This window comes from Prionailurus bengalensis, chromosome A2 (genome assembly GCF_016509475.1).
Source record: "Prionailurus bengalensis isolate Pbe53 chromosome A2, Fcat_Pben_1.1_paternal_pri, whole genome shotgun sequence".
Lineage (NCBI taxonomy): Eukaryota > Metazoa > Chordata > Mammalia > Carnivora > Felidae > Prionailurus > Prionailurus bengalensis.
Genome location: NC_057348.1, coordinates 25,837,346 through 25,861,937, shown reverse-complemented (window position 1 = coordinate 25,861,937; position 24,592 = coordinate 25,837,346). Strand labels below are relative to the sequence as shown.

The 24,592-nt window shown below is 37.7% G+C and overlaps 1 protein-coding gene and 1 pseudogene across 3 annotated transcripts in view; one reads left to right on the top strand and one right to left on the bottom strand.

Moving 5' to 3' along the window:
• Window positions 1-6,041, top strand: part of DENND6A (DENN domain containing 6A) — a 67,883-nt gene extending 61,842 nt beyond the window's left edge. For 2 of the 3 annotated variants that reach the window (XM_043587714.1, XM_043587716.1), the window contains 5 exons: window positions 485-538; window positions 901-1,010; window positions 1,673-1,775; window positions 2,943-3,017; window positions 3,690-5,965. In XM_043587714.1, coding sequence (XP_043443649.1) covers window positions 485-538; window positions 901-1,010; window positions 1,673-1,775; window positions 2,943-3,017; window positions 3,690-3,821 — 474 coding nt within the window. In that variant the 3' untranslated portion in view covers window positions 3,822-5,965. Of the gene's footprint in view, window positions 1-484; window positions 539-900; window positions 1,011-1,672; window positions 1,776-2,942; window positions 3,018-3,689 lie in introns of all 3 variants that reach the window. The other variant, XM_043587715.1, reaches the window with a different exon arrangement.
• A 274-nt stretch (window positions 6,042-6,315) lies between these two features.
• Window positions 6,316-8,284, bottom strand: LOC122487359 (annotated as a pseudogene).
• Window positions 8,285-24,592: the final 16,308 nt, after the last annotated feature.

The window sequence follows — 24,592 nt, the reverse complement described above, 5'->3', positions numbered from 1 at the left end:
TTTTGTTCCATTTAAATCTGTCTAAGTAAATGAACTTTACTGCAGTCCTTAAAGGCATGGGCTAAAGTCAATACACCCGAATTCAGGTTCAGGCTCTGTGACCATGAGCAGGTTATTCAGCCTTTCAAAGCCTGTTTTCCAGTAATTACTGCCACATGGGATGTTTGCAAGGATTAAAAGAGATCATGCATGTATAATGTTGAGTACATTTTCTGGCACATACTCCCCCATTAAGGCTAATGATTATGCAGACCCTTGGATTATCTAAGATTTAGTTAAATTCTTACTGAAAGTCTGACTTCTCAATTCAATCTAAGTTTTGTTATGTCTGTCGTGGGCTGTGATGGCACTGCTGCTGTCCATTGAAAGAGCACATGATGGAAAACTTAGAAACCCATTTCTTTCAGGTCAGTCTGTTTAAATGGTTTTGAAGACTCTCTAGGTAAGAATGCCTAACTTTGATGAATTTTTTTATTGGTTTTAGGAAAGATATGTGGCAAGCTTGATGCCTTTGCAGAAAAGCATCTCTCCATGGAAGGTATAACTTATTCAGTTAAATTCCTATTTGAGGGGGCGCCTGGGTGGTGCAGTCGGTTAAGCGTCCGACTTCAGCCAGGTCACGATCTCGAGGTCCGTGAGTTCGAGCCCCGCGTCGGGCTCTGGGCTGATGGCTCAGAGCCTGGAGCCTGTTTCCGATTCTGTGTCTCCCTCTCTCTCTGCCCCTCCCCCATTCATACTCTGTCTCTCTCTGTCCCAAAAGTAAATAAACATTGAAAAAAAAATTAAGAAAAAAAAAAAAAAGAAAAGAAAAAAAAATTCCTATTTGAGTTCTCTAACTGTAATTAACTTTTGTGAATATATCTATTTCTGATTTTTAAATCAGTATGTCCTAATTTCTAGAGTCCACCCCAATTAAGACAATTCCTCCCAGAAGAATTTATGAAAACACTTGAGAAAACAGGACCTCAGCTGACCTCTAGAATAAAAGGCGATTGGATTGGACTTTACCGGTTGGTCATTTTTTTTTCTTCTTTTTCACCCATCTGTAGAGCCTTATTTAAAAACAAAACAGGGGCGCCTGGGTGGCTCAGTCGGTTGAGTGTCCGACTTCAGCTCAGGTCATGATCTCGTGGTTTGTGAGTCCGAGCCCTGCGTCGGGCTCTGTGCTAACAGCTCGGAGCCTGGAGCCTGCTTCGGATTCTGTGTCTCCCTGTCTCTCTGCCCCTCCCCTGCTCATACTCTGTCTCTCTCTGTCTCTCAAAAATAAATAAATGTTAAAAAATAAATAAATAAAATTAAAATAAAAACAAAACAAAGGAGCACCTGAGGTGGCTCAGTCGGTTAAGCATCTGACTCTTGTTTTAAGCTCAGGTCATGATCTCATGGTTCATGGGATTGAGCTCTGCTGTCAGCACAGAGCCTACTTGGGATTGTCTCTATCCCTTGCTGTCTGCCCCTTCTCTGCTGCATGCACTTTCTCTCTCTCTCTCTCTCTCTCTCTCTCTCAAAATAAATAAGCATTAAAAAAATAAAAACAAAAAACTGGCTTTAAACTTATATTTTTAAAAAAAATTCCATTGTTTCAGTTATCCAAGCTGTAGTTTAGGAAAGGTATTGAGGAGAACAGGTAAGTCATAATCAAACTTTGCATTTTTAAAATTTGTTTTTATAGGCATTTTCTAAAATCTCCGAATTTTGATGGTTGGTTCAAGACCCGGCGGAAGGAAATGACCCAGAAATTGGAGGCACTCCATTTAGAAGTTCTTTGTGAAGAGGTTAGAAGACAGTATGTTTGTGTGATGATTAACAATTATTGAAAATAAAGATAACATTATCCTTAGAAGCTGGGAGATTATACCCATATCCACTACTTTGTAAATAATAATAACTAACTTTTCTGGATCATGTGCTATGTGCCAAGGACTGTATAGGTGTTTTATATGGATAATGTTTTTTAGTCCACACAATAATTAATTGAAGTGGGTGTGTTATGATCTTCATTATGAGATCCCCAAAGATTATAAGTTAAGTGACTTGCTTCAGATCATATCACTGCTAAGTGGTGGAGTCAGCAGTGAGCTAGAGTCCACTTGCACTGACCCACAGGAGCTGACTGTGTACATCTCTTCCCAGCTTTGCATTCAGTGATCTCAAGTTGGTAGATTGAAACTGGCTATAGTGGGAGTATTACACCACACTGGCAAATGCTACAAACCAGAGACTTTTCCTGGAGAACTGGTGGTTAAATATTTACCAGCATGCCACTGGATAGAATCAAGATTCAGATCTGAGCACCTTTATTAACAATTTTTTATTTTTATTATTAACAATTTTTTCCTGTATTTTGACTGTTTATAATCTATAATTTGTTACCAGACTATTTTAAATTAAGCTACTTGTGAAAATATAAAGGATAGCCTAATTTTTATTTAGCTTGAGGTGGGCTAGTCTTGGAGTGAACTCCCAGTGACTGTGGTTGAGAGAAGGAATACAATGAAGACAACTACAGAGAAGCCCAGGAGGAACTTATTTGTAGATATAAAGCTTATATCCAGTAATATATTCATGTTCACAAGTATCTTAATTTGTTCCTTATAAATTGAAATACGTACTACTTAGTAGGGATGGGCATTAGTATTTTACTTTGAATTGCAGTTTTTTCTTTATTGATCTAAAAGGGCTATCTCAGACACGAGTTTTATATTTTGTTTTATTTCCAAGTAGTAGACAGTTGTTCTAGCTAATGCCAAAAATGATCTAATTAATGTTGTTAGAATATTATCTACAGAATTATTCTTGTACTGTAATGCTGTATCTGATTTATATACTCTGTTCTCCTTTTCCTTCCTATCCTTCCTTGTCAGTAGCCTTGCCTGTTAAAATAGAGCAGTTTGAGAAGTCATTTGGTTATTTGCTGATTTGGGATTTGTTTATTCTTCTAGGACTTACTTCTCTGGACCCAGAAACACACAGAGGTAGAAACAGTTGACCTTGTATTGAAGCTAAAAAACAAGCTGGTACGTAGCCAAAACAGCAAAGATCCATGACGATATTTTTCTCACTGCTGAGGTGATAGTTCATGATACGTTGCCGAAGTAGCTTTTTAAATGAGAGGACTTAAGATTGGTCAATTGATGGTAGATCTGAGTGAAAATACTTGGCCACTCAAACAGATCATAATGGTGCCATATTATTTTAAAAAATATTTATAAGAGGTCTACTGAGCTCTACAAAAAACATCGTCAGGGCGCCTGGGTGGCTCAGTTGGTTAAGCATCCATCCAACTCTTGATTTCCGCTCAGGTCATGATCTCACAATTTCTGAGATCAAGCCCCACATCGGATTCTGTGCTGACAGCATGGAGCCTGCTCGGGATTCTCTCTCTCTCTCTCTCTCTCTCTCTCTCTCTCTCTCAATAAATAAGTAAACTTAAGAAAAAAAAATTGTCATTTATATTTAATACCACATTGTACTTATAGGTATTATCTATTAATTTACATAGAAGTCTTTTATTGAGCCAGCAATATATTGTTTAAATGGCATATTCTTTGCTTTTTTACAGTTTCTATAAATTCTGGTATAAGTTTGAATCTTCCAATCATTAGATAATAAAACTGTTCATTTAGAGAATATAATGTCCTAGTACAGACTCAGGATAATTTAAATGCTTCCAAATGTTCCTTATGTAGTTGCAGGCTGATCGAGAACATTTACCTGTGAAACCTGACACTATGGAAAAGTTACGGACACACATAGATGCAATTATCTTAGCGTTGCCAGAGGACCTACAAGGCATACTGCTCAAAACGGGCATGACATGATATTTGCCAGGATTTTCCAGCCGAAAAGGATTGTGCACCATGAAGCATACTGACATTTCAACCCGACGCGCAAAGGAGATGTCTCAGCGTGGAAAATAGCCGTGAATGCTAGCTACAGGGTGGAAAGACTATACTGACTAAACAGACCTTTTTAGTGCATTATTTTTAAAAATGGACATCTGTGGTGGTTCCACTTTAATATTGAAACACCGAGAGGCATTTCTATATTTTTAATCATGTTCTAAAGTGCTCTTATGAGAGACCTGTGGGGCCATCAGTATAAGTGATTCCAAACTGCAGTGCTGGCATTGCAGATATTTTTTTAAATTGGTGCTGCTTTGCCCAATCATGTTAAAACTCAGGGGGATATATAAAAATAACATTCACACTGGCTCTCTTCTTAAGGAAAATACTGAACTGTCCAACTGTAGTTAGAAGTGATTAATGCTTTTGTAGTGCCTTCTGTTGTCCTACATGTTTCACAAAGCCCAGCTGCTACTCTTGAAGCTTTTTCTTAATTATGATACATAATTTTATAAGGCATTCTTCTGAGTAATCATTGCTTAAAGATACATTTCTTGCCTCCCATCATGTTTATTGTTAGTGCCCTGCTGGGTGATTTTTTTCAGTGGTCATGTAAGTTTCATTTCAGTATATTCTGTACCATTTCAGATTTAATCTTACGACTTTCTCCAAAGGCAAGAAAGCATCTGGCATTAATTATGGAAGGGTTTATTTCCTCTTATCATTTACTGGTTGGACCTGTTTAAGTTAATTAGCTTGTATGTTTTTCAGAGACACTCTAATTGTAAAACTCATAATCAGCTATTTTAAAAACTGAACTATTATTTCAAAGGCATTCATAAACCTTTTATGTTATAGTCATTTGGGTGATTATAAGATTAATTTTCAGCATTATTTGTTTAGTATGGAACTTTTTTCCCCCCAAATTCATATTTCTCTGAACACTTTCTCTACTGTTGTTAGACATGGGGAATTTTGCCTAAATCGCTGTTAGAGCTAGTTTGTTGTTGTTGTTGTTGTTGTTGTTTTGTTTGTTTTTGTTTTGTTTTGTTTAAACTGTGCTACCTTGCCAAAAATAGAAGATTGTGGTTTGGTAGAGTACAGTTGTTTGGTTTGTGTTTGAGTAGGAGTGTCCTCCAGAAGCCACTATTTAAAATAGCCACACATGACATAGCACATATGTAAATAGCTGTGTCTTGAATTACCCTCTAAGTAACCAAATTTAGTTGTTATGTGTTTGTAATAGAAATGACTTCAGAAGCTATCTCATTTTCTGTTAATGCAACTCTTAAGGGCACTTCTGACCCAGAAAGCCTCCTTGTGTTTGTAACTGTGGTCTTATACCCAAATGTGCCCTTTTCTCATGGATACAGTCTCTTGAAGCATACCTCAAAGTCATAGAGAGAATATGGCATTTGAAAGAAATCATTTGCCTTGGATCCATATGAGTTATTTTGTGAAACAACATTGTCTTTATGGAAAAGGGGCAACTACTTTTATATGCTAAAGTATTTCGTATCTTTCTGGGAAACCTTATTTAGGTATAAATGGTCATCTTATTATTTTTCAAAAAGGGGTATTTTAATAATCTTACAATTTATATACAGTTTGTGACCAGAATTTGGAAGTCCTTAGTGTCATATCAAGGATCTTTTAAATTATACCACTACAGGATGTATCATTTCAAGTTTATTTTGCACAGCTAATGAGTAACAGAGGATGCCAAGTAGCACAATAACAGTATCTTCATATTTAACTAAAACCTAACACATGTTGAAAACCATTATCATACTTACCTGGTTTATCTATTAATTTCAAATTATGTATTTGTAAAAATAACTTAAAATTGGATTGGGAACCTGGAAAGACTGACTAGTAACAATTTTTTGTGTGATTTTCAGTGTTGCCTTTTTTTTTTTTTTTTTTTTTTTTTTGAGGAGACATTGTTAAGATCTAAAACCTACCGTTTAATGTTTATCTCCACCAGCATCAGAAGGAATCACTGCTTTCAGGGTGTTATGTAATGCCTAGTGCCTTCTGTTTTCAGTGGAAAAGAGGTTTTATGAAGGCATTTATGGCCATTACTGAAAAGTGAATTAAAGGCCTTGGATTTTAAAGCACTTGGATATCTTGTGTTATTTCTGAGTAAGGTTGGAATGCTTGAAAAAACACATAATAAATGAAACTTGTGCATTATGAGATGTCTTTTACTTCCTAACTTATTTTTAAAAATTCAAATGAAAACCTTCTTCTGTTTACTATGAGCAAGTGGACAGTCCAGTGTAATAACAGATAATTAAGTGATTTCATATCCTTCGTGGTAGTGTATTGATTTCATGAAATGTTCTGATGAAAAAATTTTAGCTTAGTAATCTACATAGTTATTGTTAGATTCTCCCTTATTTACTACCTTTTTTTTTAACCTTTTCTTTTTTAATCTCAAATTACTTATTTCTTCATCTCCTTTTTGAAAGTATATGATACTATTCTTTGGATTTTAATTTATTAATAAAATATATTGGATGTTATTCTTTTTTGAAGTTACTAGGTAATATCTTGAACGGACACTATGAAATATTTCAGTTCATTTAAAAGAAATTCCATTAAAATCTGTCCTTTTGTTTTCATTTGCTCATAACTTAATTCATTTGTTTGTATACAACTGAATTTTACTAACTTTCTCCTTTTAACAGAACTTGGGGAAAAACTTAATTACTAACTTCCCAATATTAGTCTTCTAAAAACAGTTTAGGAAGACAAAAAAAGTCTCTAACTATGGATAAATATCTATAACAAAATATGTTAACTCATATTAGTAACTAAATTATCATTAAGAATTTAATATCTTTCCACGTATCCAAGATATAATATTTATATGCCATCTACAACTTGGCTGAATTGTGGTATTTATTATTGTGCCAATAGAAGTTAGTACTTGTTAATAAGATAGAGCTCCTAAATTTTTTTTTCAATTACACTTCCCAGTTTGTTTGAAATAGTTAAAGCATGGCAGGAGAATTCAGCTATATCCTGTTCTGCAGGTTTACTTCCACTTTTGAGTACCAGCCTTTCTCTGTTACCCATTACTTGAATGCTGTGCTGTGCCTAATCAAATTAAGATTATTGTTTTCTAATAATCAGAGCTCTCATTCCATTTTACTGGTGTCACCACTCGGCTTTGGTTCTTCTGGTTTTGTTTTTTGTCTTTTGGGTTTGTTTGTTTGTTTTTGCCTCCCCATTCTCTGTGTCCTCATCATATCGTTTCTGTTTAGCCAGTAGAAAGCTAACCTTCATAGATCCTTCATTTTTTTCCTGTTCCTCATGTTTCCCTATACTAACCAGTAGGAATACATTGTAGCATAAATTACTTGTAGAATGATTGAGGTACTTTAGAAAAATAGTTAACTTTACATTCCAGAGTTGTCACACTTGCCATTAAGTGAATAGATTTTTAGACTTCAGTAGGAAACTATTGAAATGATTGATTTTGATCTAATGAAATGGGTAAATATTTTTATAGCCAGAAGCTCTGGTGATAGAACCCAGCAATTTGTGTTTTTAAAAAAACAGCTTTATTGAAGTATAATTGACATATAATAAACTGAAGACTAAAATTTAAAGTGTACAATTTGATAAGTTTTGACATTTGAATACACCCATAAAAACCATCACCACAGTTGAGATAGGAACATACCCATCACCTCCCAAAATTCCCTCATGCTCCTTCGCACTCCTTCCTGCCCCTCTCCCCAAACCACTGATGTGTGTTCTGTCACTATATGTTCGTTTGTATTTCTAGAGTTTGATAAAAATGGAATTATATAGTATGTACTTCTTTTTCTGATCTGACTTTTTTTCTTAACATGTTATTAATACGGTATTTGTCTTCCCTCTGTCAAACCCTGAGCCAACCACTTGCCCCAGCCTGCCTGGTGATATACAGGAAAAGGAATATACAGAGCAGATGAGACATGGGAGAAAGAACTGGGTGGTGGAGAGGACTCCTTAACATGGTGAAGACGATGAAAAAGGCTACCATCAGGCAAAAGAGCCCCATGGCCTCTGAGAGGGCAAAGCCCAGAATGACGTACAAGAAGAGCTGTTGCTTCAAAGAAAAGTTCCTGACATAACCAGTGATAAGGCTCCCAAACACAGTCCAAATCCCAGCCCCAGAGCCAGCCATCTGGCTGTGGCAGCCGCAACCCCACTGAATTCAGCTGCTGTGTCAATGTCCCTTGAAATGGCACTCATTTAGAATTTATGACTAGGGATAAGTGAGGCTGCCCAGTTCCTGAGGGTCTCATTGGCAGTTTCTCTGGTTGTTTTAGCACTGCTGCAAAAAGTGGTCAACTTAGCAGCTGAGACGTGCTCCTGACTAGTGAAGGGGTCAAGACAAATTTGGTATGCATGTACATTTTCAGAGAGTAAGGGGCTGTGGCAGGAGACCTGCTCCTTGTGCAGAGAGGGATCTAACTTCTTTTACTCAGCATAATTGTTTTGAGATTTGTTCATGTTACATGTATTGATAGTTCATTCCTTTTATTGCTGAGTATATTCTATTATATGGCTCTAACAAAAAAGTCTTATCTACTCAACTGTGGATGGACATTTGGGTCATTTCTAGTTTTTGACTATTTCAAATAAAACTGCTATGAACATTCATGTATAAGCATTTTGTATAGACATATATATCCTTTCTTCTTGGGTAAACACCTAGGACTTGAATGATGAGGTGAATGGTTACCTTTTTAAGAAACTGCCAAACTTTTCTGAAGTGGTTGTACCAATTTGTTTCCACCAGCTGTGTATGATTTCCATTCTCTGCACATCCTACCCAGCACTTAGTATGGCAGCCTTTTTAATTTTAGCCATTCTAATTGGTTTATATTCTTATCTCATTGGGATTTTAATTTGCATTTCCCTGATGATCTATGACATTGAACATCTATCTTTGTTCTTTTTATTCATCTACATACTTTTTTTTTTCTGGTAAAGTTTCTGCTAAATTCTTTTGCTCTTTTTAAAATGAGTTGTTTAATTTCTAATGGTTGAGTTTTGAGAGTTCTCTCTATATTCTTGATACAAGTTCTTTTTCAGATATATGGTTTGCAAACATTTCCCCTCCCATCCCCCTACTTTGTGACGGGTCTTTTCATTTTCATAGCAACATCTTTTGAAGAAGCAAAAGTCTGTGAATTTCTACACAAAATCTTCATGGGATTTTGATTGCAGTTGTATTAAATCTATAGATAAATTGGTAGAGAAGTGATACCTTAATAATTTTGCCCCCTGATCCATGAACAAAATATATCTGTCCATTACTTATGTCTTCTTTAATTTCAGCAATATTTTGTGGTTTTCAGGGTACAAATGTTTTACATCTGTCACATTTATCACTAAGCTGGTCTTATTTTTGATGTAATGATACCAGTTTTAAAATTCAATTTTCAGTTTTTCATTCAAAAGCTTAGTTCAAAATACTCCCATATAGTTGATTTTTGTATAGTGATATTGTATCCCATAACCTTGATAAATTCATTTACTAGTTCTAGTAGCTTTCTTTTTATAGATTCCATCATATTTTTAGAAGATTATTACACCTATGAATATTGACTATTTTACTTCTTTCCAGTAGATGAATTTTATTTTTCTTGCCTGATTGCACTGGCTAGAACCTCCAGTACAATGTTGAATAGTGCTGGTGAGAAAGGACATCACTGTTTTGTTCCTGATCTAAAAGGATAGCATTCAGCCTTTAATAATAAAGCATGATATTAGCTGTGGGGTTTTGTTTTTTTTTTTTGTAGATGTCCTTTATCAAGTTGATGAAGGCCTCTTTTTTTTTAAATAATTTTTAATTTTTTTTGAACATTTATTCATTTTTGAGTGAGAGAGACAGCAAGTGGGGAGCGGCAGAGAATGAGAGGGAGACACAGAATTCGAAGCAGGCTGCAGGCTCTGAGCTGTCAGCACAAAGCCCAACGTGGGGCTTGAACCCATGAACTGTGAAATCATGACCTGAGTCGAAGTTGGATGCTTAACTCACTGAGCCACCTGTGTGCCCCAGTGAAGGCCTCTTCTATTCCTAGTTTGCTGAGATTTTTTAAAAATCAGGAATGGGCTTTGGATTTTATTAAATGCTTTTTCTGAACCTATCAAGTTGCTTTATATGGCTTTGCTTTTTGAGTATATGAATGTGAATGGCATGTTAACATTGACTTTTTTTTTTTTAAATATGAAATCTATTATCAAATTGGTTTCCATACAACACCCAGTGCTCATCCCAACAGGTGCCCTCCTCAATACCCATCACCCACCCTCCCCTCCTTCCCACCCCCCATCAACCCTCAGTTTATTGTCAGTTTTTAAGAGTCTCTCTTGGTTTGGCTCCCTCCCTCTCTAACCTCTTTTTTTTTTTTTTCCTTCCCCTCCCCTATGGTCTTCTATTAAGTTTCGCAGGATCCACATAAGAGTGAAAACATGGTATCTGTCTTTCTCTGTATGACTTATTTCACTTAGCATCACACTCTCCAGTTCCATCCACATTGCTACAAAAGGCTGTATTTCATTCTTTCTCGTTGCCACGTAGTATTCCATTGTGTATATAAACCACAATTTCTTTATCCATTCATCAGTTAATGGACATTTAGGCTCTTTCCATAATTTGACTATTGTTGAAAATGCTGCTATAAACATTGGTGTACAAGTGCCCCTATGCATCAGCACTCCTGTATCCCTTGGGTAAATTCCTAGCAGTGCTATTGCTGGGTCATAGGGTAGATCTATTTTTAATTTTTTGAGGAACCTCCATGCTGTTTTCCAGAGCAGCTGCACCAGTTTGCATTCCTACCAACAGTACAAGAGGGTTCCCGTTTCTCCACATCCTTGCCAGCCTCTATAGTCTCCTGATTTGTTCATTTTAGCCACTCTGACTGGCATGAGGTGATATCTGAGTGTGGTTTTGATTTGTATTTCCCTGATGAGGAGCGACGTTGAGCATCTTTTCATGTGCCTGTTGGCCACGTGGGTATCTTCTTTAGAGAAGTGTCTATTCATGTTTTCTGCCCATTTCTTCACTGGATTATTTGTTTTTTGGGTGTGGAGTTTGGTGAGCTCTTTATAGATTTTGGATACTAGCCCTTTGTCCGATATGTTATTTGCAAATATCTTTTCTCATTCTGTTGGTTGCCTTTTAGTTTTGTTGATTGTTTCCTTTGCAGTGCAGAAGCTTTTTATCTTCATGAGGTCCCAATAGTTCATGTTTGCTTTTAATTCCCTTGCCTTTGGAGATGTGTCAAGTAAGAAGTTGCTCAGCTGAGGTCAGAGAGGTTATTTCCTGCTTTCTCCTCTAGGGTTTTGATAGTTTCCTGTCTCACATTCAGGTCCTTTATCCATTTTGAGTTTATTTTTGTGAATGGTGTAAGAAAGTGGTCTAGTTTCATCCTTCTGCATGTTGCTGTCCAGTTCTCCCAGCACCATTTGTTAAAAAGACTGTCTTTTTTCCATTGGATATTCTTTCCTGCTTTGTCAAAGATTAGTTGGCCATACTTTTGTGGGTCTAGTTCTGGGGTTTCTATTCTATTCCATTGGTCTATGTGTCTGTTTTTGTGCCAATACCGTGCTGTCTTGATGATTACAGCTTTGTAGTAGAGGCTAAAGTCTGGGATTGTGATGCCTCCTGCTTTGGTCTTCTTCTTCAAAATTACTTTGGCTATTCAGGGCCTTTTGTGGTTCCATATGAATTTTAGGATTGCTTGTCTAGCTTCGAGAAGAATGCTGGTGCAATTTTGATTAGGATTGCATTGAATGTGTAGACTGCTTTGGGTAGTATTGACATTTTAACAGTATTTATTCTTCCAATCCATGAGCATGGAATGTTTTTCCATTTCTTTGTATCTTCTTCTATTTCCTTCATGAGCTTTCTATAGTTTTCAGCATACAAATCTTTTACATCTTTGGTTAGGTTTATTACTAGGTATTTTATGATTCTTGGTGCAATTGTGAATGGGATCAGTTTCTTTATTTGTCTTTCTGTTGTTTCATTGTTAGTGTATAAGAATGCAGCTGATTTCTGTACATTGATTTTGTATCCTGTGACTTTGCTGAATTCATGTAGCAGTTCTAGCAGACTTTTGGTGGAGTCTATCGGGTTTTCCATGTGTAGTATCACGTCATCTGCAAAAAGTGAAAGCTTGACTTCATCTTTGCCAATTTTGATGCCTTTGATTTCCTTTTGTTGTCTGATTGCTGATGCTAGCACTTCGAACACTATGTTAAACAATAGCAGTGAGAGTGGACATCCCTGTCATGTTCCTGGTCTTAGGGGGAAAGCTCTCAGTTTTTCCCCATTGAGGATGATATTAGCTGTGGGCTTTTCATATGATGTTTAAGTATGTTCCTTCTATCCCGACTTTCTCAAGGGTTTTTATTAAGAAAGGATGCTGGATTTTGTCAATGCTTTTTCTGCATCGTTTGACAGGATCATATGGTTCTTATCTTTTCTTTTATTAATGTGATTTATCACATTGATTGATTTGCGAAAGTTGAACCAGCCCTGCAGCCCAGGAATGAATCCCACTTGATCATGGTATACAATTATTTCTATATGCTGTTGAATTCGATTTGCTAGTATCTTATTGAGAGTTTTTGCATCCATATTCATCAGGGATATTGGCCTGTAGTTCTCTTTTTTTTTTTTTTTTTTTTTTTTGCTGGGTCTCTGATTTAGGAATCAAAGTAATGCTGGCTTCATAGAATGAGTCTGGAAGTTTTCCTTCCCTTTCTATTTTTTGTAATAGTTTGAGAAGGATAGGTATTATCTCTGCTTTAAATGTCTGGTAGAATTCTCCAGGGAAGTCATCTGGTCCTGGACTCCTATTTTGGGGGAGATTTTTGATAACTGATTCAATTTCATCGCTGGTTATGAATCTGTTCAAGTTTTCCTTTTCTTGCTGTTTGAGTTTTGGAAGTGTGTGGGTGCTGAGGAGTTTGTCCATTTCTTCCATGTTGTCCAGTTTGTTGGCATATAATTTTTCATAGTATTCCCTGATAATTGCTTGTATTTCTGAGGAATTGGTTGTAATAATTCCATTTTCATTCATGATTTTATCTATTTGGGTCATCTCCCTTTTCTTTTTTGGGAGCCTGGCTAGAGGTTTATCAATTTTGTTTCCTTTTTCAATAAACAAACTCTTGGTTTCATTGGTCTACTCTACAGTTTTTAGATTCTATATTGTTTATTTCTGCTCTGATTTTTATTATTTCTCTTCTGCTGGGTTTGGGGTATCTTTGCTGTTCTGCTTCTATTTCCTTTAGGTGTGCTGTTAGATTTTGTATTTGGGATTTTTCTTGTTTCTTGAGATAGGCCTGGATTGCAGTGTATTTTCCTCTCAGGACTGCCTTCACTGCATCCCAAAGCATTTGGATTGTTGTATTTTCATTTTCATTTGCTTCCATATATTTTTTAAATTTCTTCTCTAATTGTCTGGTTGACCCATTCATTCTTTAGTAGGGTGTTCTTTAACCTGCATGCTTTTGGAGGTTTTCCAGACTTTTTCCTGTGGTTGATTTCAAGCTTCATAGCATTGTGGTCTGAAAGTATGCATGGTATGATCTCAATTCTTTTATACTTATAAAGGGCTGTTTTGTGACCCAGTATGTGATCTATCTTGGAGAATGTTCCATGTGCACTCGAGAAGAAAGTATATTCTGTTGCTTTGGGATGCAGAGTTCTAAACGTATCTGTCAAGTCCATCTGATCCAATGTATCATTCAGGGCCCTCGTTTCTTTATTGATCCTGTGTCTAGATGATCTATCCATTGCTTTAAGTGGAGTACTAAAGTCCCCTGCAATTACCACATTCTTATCATTCTTATCAATAAGGTTGCTTATGTTTGTGATTACTTGTTTTATGTATTTGGGGGCTCCTGTATTTGGTGCATAGACATTTATAATTGTTAGCTTTTCCTGATGGATAGACCCTGTAATTATTATATAATGCCCTTCTTCATCTCTTGTTACAACCTTTAATTTAAAGTCTAGTTTGTCTGATAGAAGTATGGCTACTCCAGCTTTCTTCTGACTTCCAGTAGCATGATAGATAGTTCTCCATTCCCTCACATTCAATCTGAAGGTGTCCTCAGGCCTAAAATGAGTCTCTTGTAGACAGCAAATAGATGGGTCTTGTTTTTTTATCCATTCTGATACCCTATGTCTTTTGGTTGGAGCATCTAGTCCATTTACATTCAGTGTTATTATTGAAAGATATGGGTTTAGAGTCATTGTGATGTCTGTAGGTTTCATGCTTGTAGTGGTGTCTCTGGTATTTTGTGGTCCTTGCAACATTTTCCTCACAGAATCCCCCTTAGGAGCTCTTGTAGGGCTGGTTTAGTGGTGATGAATTCCTTCAGTTTTTGTTTGTTTGGGAAGACCTTTATCTCTCCTTCTATTCTGAATGACAGACTTGCTGGATAAAGGATTCTCGGCTGCATATTTTTTCTGTTCATCACATTGAAGATTTCCTGCCATTCCTTTCTGGCCTGCCAAGTTTCAGTAGATAGGTCTGTCACTAGTCTTATCAATCTCCCTTTATATGTTAGAGCGTGTTTATCCCTAGCTGCTTTCAGAATTTTCTCTTTATCCTTGTATTTTGCCAGTTTCACTATGATATGTCATGCAGAAGATTGATTCAAGTTATGTCTGAAGGGAGTTCTCTGTGCCTCTTGGATTTCAATGCCTTTTTCCTTCCCCAGATCAGGGAAGTTCTCAGCTATGATTTTTTCAAGTACACCTTCAGCCCCTTTCTCTGTCTCTTCCTCTTATGGAATTCCTATGATACGGATATGGTTTCATTACATTGCATCACTTAGTTCTCTAATTCTCCCCTCATACTCCTGGATTTTTTTTTTATCTCTCTTTTTCTCAGCTTCCTCTTTTTCCATAATTTTATCTTCTAATTCACCTATTCTCTCCTCTGCCTCTTCAATCCTAGCTGTGGTCGCCTCCATTTTATTTTGCACCTCATTTATACAATTTTTTAGCTCCTTATGACTATTTTTTAGTCCCTTGATCTCTGTAGCAACAGATTCTTAGATGTCCTCTATACTTTTTTCAAGCCCAGCGATTAATTTTATGACTATTATTCTAAATTCTTGTTCTGTTATATTGCTTAAATCGTTTTTGATCAATTCGTTAGCTGTTGCTACTTCCTGGAGTTTCTTTTGAGGAGAATCCTTCTGTTTTGTCATTTTGGATAGTCCCTGGAGTGGCATAGAACTGCAGGGGTCTACCTCTGTGCTGTCTGGAGTAACTTGTGTTGGTGGGCAGGGCCACAGTCAGACCCGATATCTGTCCCCAGCCCACCACTGGGGCCACAGTCAGACTGGTGTGTACCTTATCTCCCCCTTTCCCAGGGGCAGGACTCACTGTGGAGTGGTGTGGCCCTTGTCTGGGCTACTTCCACACTGGCAGGCGTGTGGTGCTGCTTTGATGGGATCTGGCGTATTAGCCCCGGTGGATCCGCAAGGTGCACAGGGGTGGGAGGGGCAAGCTTAGCTCGGTTTGCCATTGGTGGTCCCCTGTGGGAAGGGCCCTGCAGCACTGGGAAGGAGGCAGGCAGAACCATAGGAGCGATGGATCCACAGAAGCACAGCGTTGGATGTTTTTGTGTGGTGCAAGCAAGTTCTGTGAGGGGAACTAGTTCCCTTTGGGATTTCAGCTGGGGGACAGGCGAGGGAGATGGTGCTTCCCAGCACCTTTGTTACCCGCCGAGCTGAGCTCTGTCTTCTGGGGCTCAACACCTCTCCCTCCAGTTGTCCTCTCACCCTCCCACTTTCCAAGCAGAGATGTTGACTTATAACATTCTAGATGTTAAGTCCTGCTGGCTGTCAGAACTCACACAGTCCGGCCCCTCCACTTTTGTAAGCCAGACTCAGGGCCTTTGCTTTGCCAGGCGGCTGCCCCTCCACTTCCCTGGCTCCCTCCCACCAGTCCATGTAGCCCGCACTGCCTCTCCGGCCTTCCTACCCTCTTCCGTGGGCCTCTTGTCTATGCTTGGCTCTGGAGAGTCCGTTGCTAGGCTTCTGGTGGTTTTCTGGGTTATTTAGGCAGATGTGGGTGGAATCTAAGTGATCAGCAGGACACAGTGAGCCCAGCGTCCTCCTATGCCGCCATCTTTCCCCAACACTGACTTTTCAAAGTTAGACCAACTGTATTCCTGGAATTAACCCCACTTGGTCTTGATGTGTTATCCTTTTAATACAGTTTTGGATTTGAGTTGCTAAAATTTTGTTTAGAATTTTTGCTTTTGTGTTCATGGTGAGTATTGGTTTGTGGTTTCTTTGTAATGCCTTTGTCTGGTTTGGGTATCAGACTTCACAGAGTGATTTAGAAGAGTTGTATCAAGATGGTATTGTAGGGGCACCTGGGTGGCTCAGTTGGTTGAGTCTGATTCTTGATTTTGGCTCAGGTCATGATGCCAGGGTCATGGGATTGAGCCCCATGTTGGGCTCTGTGCTGAGTGTGAAGTCTGCTTAAAATTCTCCCTCTCCCCCAGCTCCTCTCTCCCACTCACACTCTGTCTATAAAATTAAAAATTTAAAAAAATGGTATTCTGTATTTCTTAGTTTGGTGATATTCACCAGTGAAGTCATTAGGGCCTGGAGTTTTCTTTGTGGAAAGGTTTTTGTACTCAATTTTTAAAGAATAGATATAAAGCTGTGAAGTTTATCTATTCCTTCTTGAATGAACTTTGGTAGTTTGTGTCTTTCAAGAAAGTTGCCAGTTTTATTTAAACTGTCATATTTATGGGCATAAAATCGTTCATAATAGTCTCTCATTATTCTTTTACTATCTGTATAAACTTTAGAGATGAGAGCCTCTCTCATTCCTGATACTGGAGCCACCCAGGCACCCTAAAATGAATTAATTCAACTTTCATATGTCTGAAAATGTCTTTATTTTGAATATCCTTAAAAGATGTTTTTACTGTGGGGGTGGCTGGGTGGCTCAGTTGGTAGAGCATGGGATTCTTGATCTCAGGGTTGTGAGTTCAACCCCATTTTGGGTGTAGAGTTTAAAATCTTTGGGGAAAAAAAAGATGTTTTTACTATATATAGATTTGTAAGTTGTCATTTCTTTCTTACAGTATTTTAAAATGTTATACCATTCTTTCTTATTTGCATTATTTCCAGTGAGAAATGTGACTAAAAAAGATGTTTTTACTATGTATAGATCTGTAAATTGGCATTTTTTTTTCTTTCAGTATCTTAAAATGTTACACCATTGTTTCTTATTTGCATTATTTCCAGTGAGAAATGTGACTATAATCTTTATCTTTGTTCTTATGTAGTTAATAAGTCTTTTTCTTTGGCTGCTTTTAAGTTTTGGGGCACCTGGGTGGCTCACTTGGTTGGGTGGCCAGCTCTTGATCTCAGCTCAGGTCATGATCTTGCAGTTCATGGGATCAAGCCCTGCATGGGGCTCTGTGCTGACAGCAGGAGCCTGCTTGGGATTCTCGCTCCCTCTCTCTCTGCCCCTACCCCACTTGCATGCTCTCTTTCTCTCTCAAAATAAATAAATAAGCTTTAAAAAATGTTTTTTAAATAAAAAGATTTTATTGCTGTTTTTTTGTTATTTGATAATGATACACTTTGATGTAGTTTTACTCTTGTTTCTTGTTCTTGGGGGTAGTTGATCTTCTTGTATATGTGGCTTTATAGTTGTCATCAAATTTGGAAAATTTGGGGGCATAGTTCTTTAAGTATTTTTTCTGTCCCCCTTCCTTTCTTTCAGGGACTTCAATTACTCATGTGTTAGTCTGTATGAGGTTGTCCTACAGCTCACAGATACTCTTCATGCTTTGTTTTGTTTTGTTACTCTTATATCTCTCTCTATTTCATTTTGGATAGTTTCTACTGCTATGCCTTTAGGCTCATTAGTTTTCTGTATTGTCTAATCTGTTAAATTCCATCTAGTCCATTTTTCATCTTGGACATTGTAGTTTTTATTTCTAGAAGCTTGATTTGTCTTATGTCTTCCGTGTCTCTACTTATATTTAAGATAACATTGTGTCTGTTCTAAATTGGTTTCAACTGGTTATCTCATTATTATGGGTCATGTGTTCCCGACTCTGCATGCCTGAGAATCTTAGGTTAAATGTCAGAATTTTACCTTGTTGAGTGTTGGATATTTTTGTGTTCTTACAAATTTGCTTGAGCTTTGTTCTAGAAATCAGTTACTTGAAAATAACTTGGTCCTTTTCAGTTTTTTATGATTTGTTGAGTAGGCCCAAAGAAGCGCTGTTTATTTAACATTTTTTATAAAAATTTTTTAATATTTGAGAGAGAGCATGAGTGGGAGAGGAGTAAAGAGAGAGGGAGACAGAAAATCTGAATGACTTGTTTCACTTAGCCTAGCACTCTCTAGCTTCATCCATGTTGTTGCAAATGGCAAGATTTCATTTTTTTTTATGGATGAGTAAAATTCTATTGCATATAGATACTACATCTTTATCCTTTCACCTGTCGATGGACATGTGAGCTCTTTCCATAATTTGACTATTGTTGATAATGCTGCTATAAACATAGGGGTGCATGTATCCCTCCAAATTAGCGGTTTTGTGGTTTTTTGGTAAATACCTAGTATTGCAATTGCTGAGTCATAGGTAGTCCTATTTTTAACTTTGTGAGGAACCTGCATTCTGTTTCCCAGAGTGGCTGCATCAGTTTGCATTCCCACCAACCAGTGCTCAGTGTAGAAGTAATTATTCTTTGCTACTGAGGCAAGACCTTCTTGAATCTAGCGACTATCTTATCAGTTTTTCCAATCTGGCTAATAGGAACAGGCATTGTTTCCAACCAACCCTGGGCACTATTCCCTTTTAATCTCCTTTCTGATGGTTCTTTCCTGGGCTTTGGGTCATTCTTCACATGCATTTGCTGATCAGTACTCTGCTGGATACTCCAGTGAACCTTCTGCAGATCTGTACAAGGGTTTTGTATAAGGGTTTTTTGTTTTGTTTTGTTTTGTTTTTTTCCTTCTGTGCTGCTCCTTTCTCTCTGGAATTCCATCCTAAAGTTTGGTTTCCCCAGACTTACAGCTCAGAGTTCACCAGGTTACCCTCTATTCTCCTTTCTATACTGTGGCCTAAAAATACCCTCAAGATAGTAAACTGGGGCAATCTCAGGTTCAGGGCTCATAGCATTTGTTTTCGGTCTCTCAAGATCACTATCCTTCACTGCCTGGCATCTAGTGTCTTGAAAACCATTGTTTTGTATATTTTGCTACCTTTTTAAAAAAAAATATTTTAGGTGAGAGGGTAGATCTGGTCCTTGTTACTTGCTTTTGACTAGAAGCAAGAGTCTCAGCAATCTGATTTTAACAGCCCTCCAAAGAATTCTGGTGGATGTTAAAATTTGATAACCAGATAGATATAGGAATTGACCGTTAGGTGATTATTTCACTAAGACTCTCAACCATCATAAACCACAAAGTCAGGATTACGTGAGTCAGTAAATCTAATATTTGGAGGAAAAAAAATTTTCAAGGAAATTCACTCATTTCTGTGCTTTGTAGCATGAAAGATACATCAGTAATTGTGAGATATTTGAAATATTTATATAGTCAGGAGAGACAGAGACTTGGGCAAGAAGAGGAAGGTTTTGTGAAATAACGTATTTCTTAATGTTGCTATGGTACATAGTTGTCAGACATATAGTTTTAAGCTAACTGTGAAATTTTTATATGTTAAATAGTAAATACAAATTTAAGTAGAATTCGTGGCCTCAGGCTATGTACCTACTATAAAATCACTCTGCTTAAAGCATACAGAAAACCAGAGTACCAGTTCTTCTGGAAGTCAGGAATGTGACTACTGTAAATACTTTGAAGGAAACTAATCAAGTAGTTCATTCCTTATTTTTAAAGTTTCCTGTAAGAAACTTTTAAGATATGTATAAAATTTATGCCACCATTATGAAACAGATAAAGCAGAAGTATTTTAAATTGGGGAAGTAGGTAAGTGTTGACTTTAATAAGCTTTACCAAAATTGTTAAAAACAGACAAAACTCTGACTCCTAGGAAAGACGAGGGCATAGATCCAGAAATACAAGCCTTCCCACAAAAACAATAGAATCAATAAAACTTTTTTAAAAAGAAGACTGAATAAAAGGCACTGAAATTAAGGAAAGTTCTTAACTACATGGCAGAAGCTTTGAGATGCTGAGAGGTAACAGGTTTGGCCAAACTATACAAAGACTCTGGGAGTTCACATGCCACTCCCCTTTGGAAGAGAAAGTGGGTGGGCAAGATTCTTTGTAGAAGTACAGATACTCGATACTCTTCCACTGGTGCAGATAAATAACAGTGTTCAGAGAATGTGAGCTTTAAGCAAGATCAGTGATGAATTACAGTCAGAAATGATATCAAAATGGAGTTTACATAGGTTGGGAGGAAATGAGGTAAAAAGAAAATTATACTATTGTACTACTAACAAGTGGACTAGAAACAGAGCTGAGTCATTCTTGCAGAGAACAAAGTGAATGACATGAATTAAACTGTTGAATATCGGGAGGGGCACCTGGGTGGCTCGGTTGAGCGTCCAACTTCTGCTTGGGTCATGATCTTGTGGTTGGTGGGTTCAAGCCCCACATTGGGCTCACTGCTGTCAGTGCGGAGGCCACTTCAGATCCTAGCTCCCACCGCCCCCCCCCCCCCGCCCGCTGCTTCTCCCCTGCTCATTCTGTCTCTCTCAAAAATAAATAGAACATTAAAAAAAAGAATAATGGGATAACGTATATTAAGCATGATGTTTGGCATATAGTAAGTGCTCAGTACGTCGATTGTTGCTATTAAATATATTGGCACTATTTATATAATATATAGTCTCAAGTGCTTTGAAAATTTCAAAGGATATGGTTTCTTTAAGAAGCTTGCATTTTTTTAATGTTTATTTTTGAGAGAGAGAGCATGTGCAAGCAAGTGGGGGAGTGGCAGAGAGAGGGGGACAGAGGATCCGAAGCAGGCTCTGTGCTGACAGCAGTGAGCCCAATGGGGGGCTTGAACTCATGAACTGTGAGATCATGAACTGTGAGATCATGACCTGAGCCAAAGTCGGACACTCAACCAACTGAGCCACCCATGTGCCCCAAGAAACTGGCATTCTGATGGAATATAAACAACAATCAGCAAAAGTAATTACATTATTAAACCTAAAGAACTGGAATGAATATATATATATGTACACATATGTATACATATGTATACACACACATAAATCAGGGCACCTGGCTGACTCAGTCGATAGAATGTGTGACTCTTGATCTCAGGGTGGTGAGTTCAAGCTCCAAGTTGGGTGTAAAGATTATTTTGAAAAATAAAATCTTAAAAAAATCAGAGATGAGGAAAAGATATATAATGTAGTATGTTGTTTTTTAATACACACTTTAGAGTTGGGGCAACCTCATAACACCTTCCTCATAGTTGTTAAATTAAATGAAGTATAGGACTTGCTACATGGTAAATGATCAATAAACAATAGCAGTTTCTCCCTTTGGGGCTCAATTTTCTCATTTTCAAAAAGAAGGCAGTGAGAATAGTGGTTAAGAGTGTTGTGGGGCACCTGAGTGGCTCAGTCGGTTGAGCGTCTGACATCGGCTCAGGTCATTATCTCACAGTTGGTGGGTTTGAGCCCTGCATCAGGCTCTGTGCTGACAGCTTGGAGCCTGGAGCCTGCTTCATATTCTGTGTCTCTCCCTCTTTCTCTCTGTTCCTCCGGCACTTGTTCTCTCTCTCTCTCTCTAAATAAACATTTTTTTTAAAAAAAGAGAGAGAGTGTTGACATCAGGGGCTTCTGGGTGGCCTAGTCTGACTCTTGGTTTCAGCTCAGGTCATGATCCCAGGGTCATAAGATCAAGTCCCAAGTTGGGCTCTGCACTGAGTGTGGAGCCTGCTTAAGATTCTCTCGGTCTCCCTCTGCCCCCTCTCCCCTGGTCGTGCACTCATTCCAGGAAAGGAAAGGAAAGGAAAGGAAAGGAGAGGAGAGGAGAGGAGAGGAGAGGAGAGGGGAGGGGAGGGGAGGGGAGGGGAGGGGAGGGGAGGGGAGGGGAGGAAGAAAAAAGGGTATTGACATCAGAAGAAATGGGTTCTTATCTGCAATTCTAAAAAAAAATTTTTTTATGTTTATTTTTGGGAGAGAGGGTGTGAGAGGGGAAGGGGCAGAGAGAGAGGGAGACAAGGAATCTGAAGTAGGCTCCAGGCTCCAAGCTGTCAGCACAGGGACGAACGTGGGGCTCAAACACAAACTGGGAGATCATGACCTGAGCCGAAGTCGGACGCCTAACTGACTGAGCCACCCAGGTGCCCCTCTTATATGTAATTCTACTGCTTATTAGCTGTGAGGCCTTTGGCACGTTACTTAGCCTCTCTGATCCTGATTATCCTTATCTTTACAATAGAGACATTTCAGTAGACCATTGACATCCTGTTGTGTTACCTGTATTAGCTACTTGATGTATAGCATATTTTAAATGGAAATCTGAAAATTCTACTCTGACATCTTCATTTGTTTTTTGGGTTTTTTTTTGTTTTGTTTTGTTTTAGATTTTAGATGCTAGAGATGGACATCAGAATTCTTTCCATCTGTTTTGCTTAATTAAACCAAAAACATGGATTAAGAAGTGGGGCACCTGGGTGGCTCAGTCGGTTAAGTGTCTGACTTTGGCTCAGGTCATGATCTCCTGGTTCACGAGTTTGAGCCCCACGTTGTACATCTCAGAGCCTGGAACCGGCTTCAAATTCTGTGTCTTCCTCTCTGCCCCTCCCCAGCTGCACTTTGTCTATCTTTCTCTCAAAAATAAATAAACATTAAAAAATGTAAAAAAAAAAAAAGATTTGGAAGAAGGTATGAGGAAGGGAACCCATTTTCATTTGTCTTGAGAAATTCAGAGAGTCAACTTGGGAGGAGCCTTAGAATCAGGTGAACATTGTTTTACGGAATTCTATATAAAATGCAAAACAGACATAAGTCTACTTAATCTAACAAGCTTCCAAAATGCAATTTTAAGTTACTCAACTGCTAAGCAACTCATTACATGTATTTCCAGTGCAAAGTAAGGTTCTTTTCAAGGGAGATAGAGTCTTTAATTCTGCTTAAGTTAAATTCTAGGAAAATGTGTGGATCTCTCAGGTAATTATATAGACTTTCAGTTATTACAAATTAAATATTTTTGCTTCACACCAGAAATTAATAAACATTTCTGTTAAATTGCTTAAAGAGTTTAAAAGTCTAAGTGCAAAAACCAATTGCTTTCTCTTTGCATTTCTCTGGTGCTCTTTAAATATTGTGTATTTAATTACATTTAATTTCACCTTACTTAACATTGTTATTTCTGGAATTATCTGGAAAATTTTAAAAAGGGCAGAATAAATCCATTGTAGTCTATAAAATGGCTTTACCTTATTATCCACTAAAGTTTTTGCTTTTGACTGCTCAGGGTCATTATGAGAAATGACAGCTTCTGAAGGGTAGTTCTACCAAATGGAGCCTTCCTCAGCAGACCTTAAAGAATACAAAATATCTTACTCTTTTTCAAACTCTGCAGATTTGTCTTATTCAACCCCACCCGGCAGAATGTACTGTTTAAAATAAGCATCTACAGAACCTCCTAGGATAGCACTGTTAGAAAAAGCAAAATTGGGGTATCTGGACTAGTGATCAGCAAGAGAAAGAAACAGAGGGTGATTTAAATTTTTTTTTATTCTTAAAAATTTTGTTTGTTTAAATTTAAGACAGAAACAGAGCATGAGTGGGAGAGGGGCAGAGAGAGAGGGAGACACAGAATCTGAAGCAGGCTCCAGGCTCTGAGCTGTCAGCACAGAGCCCGACGCAGGGCTCGAACCCAGAGAAGCGAGAGATCATGACCTGAGCCAAAGTCGGATGCTTAACCGACAGGCACCCCTAAATATTTCTTTTTTTAAAAAATTGATATTTCCAGTTTCCTCCATTACAAACAATGATGTAATAAACATTCTTTGAAGACAATAAATTTGTGGGAAATTTTCATTACCATAAATTCCTCGAAGATCCATGAGTATGCATGTTTTATAATCTTCTAGATCAATTAAATAAGTTATTTTATGTACCTACAATGGAATGTAGCTATTAAAAAGAATGAGTTAAGTCTATAATTACTGTTTTTTTCTTTTTCTTTTGTCGTTTTTTCTTTCTTTCAGAGAGGGATTGTGAGCTGGGGACAGGGGCAGGGGAGAGAGAGAGAATCTTAAGCAGGCTCCATGCTCAGCACAGAGCCTGACATGTGGTTTGATCCCACAACTCTGGGATCACGACCTGAGCCAAAATGAAGAGTCAGATGCTCAACTGACCACCCAGGCACCCCAAGTACTGATATTTTTAAATGCCCATAGTATTTTGTTAAATAAAAAAGGGGTTGCTTAGCAGTATAAAATCCCATTAACATTTATGTAGACATGTTAGTATTTCATGGAGGAAAATGTGGAAGAACTTATGTCAAACAGTGGTTGACTCATTAATCAAATTCAAAGATTACTTTTTAAATTACGAAAGCAATGCATGGATAAATACTTCTTGTAAAAATAAATTAATACAGATATACAAACACTTGTACTCAAGTGTTCAAACAGTCTTATTCCTTAAATCTCAATACTTTAAACGACCCAAAGCCTTATCACTTGGTGAACGGATAAAGAAATTGTATATCCACAGTGGAA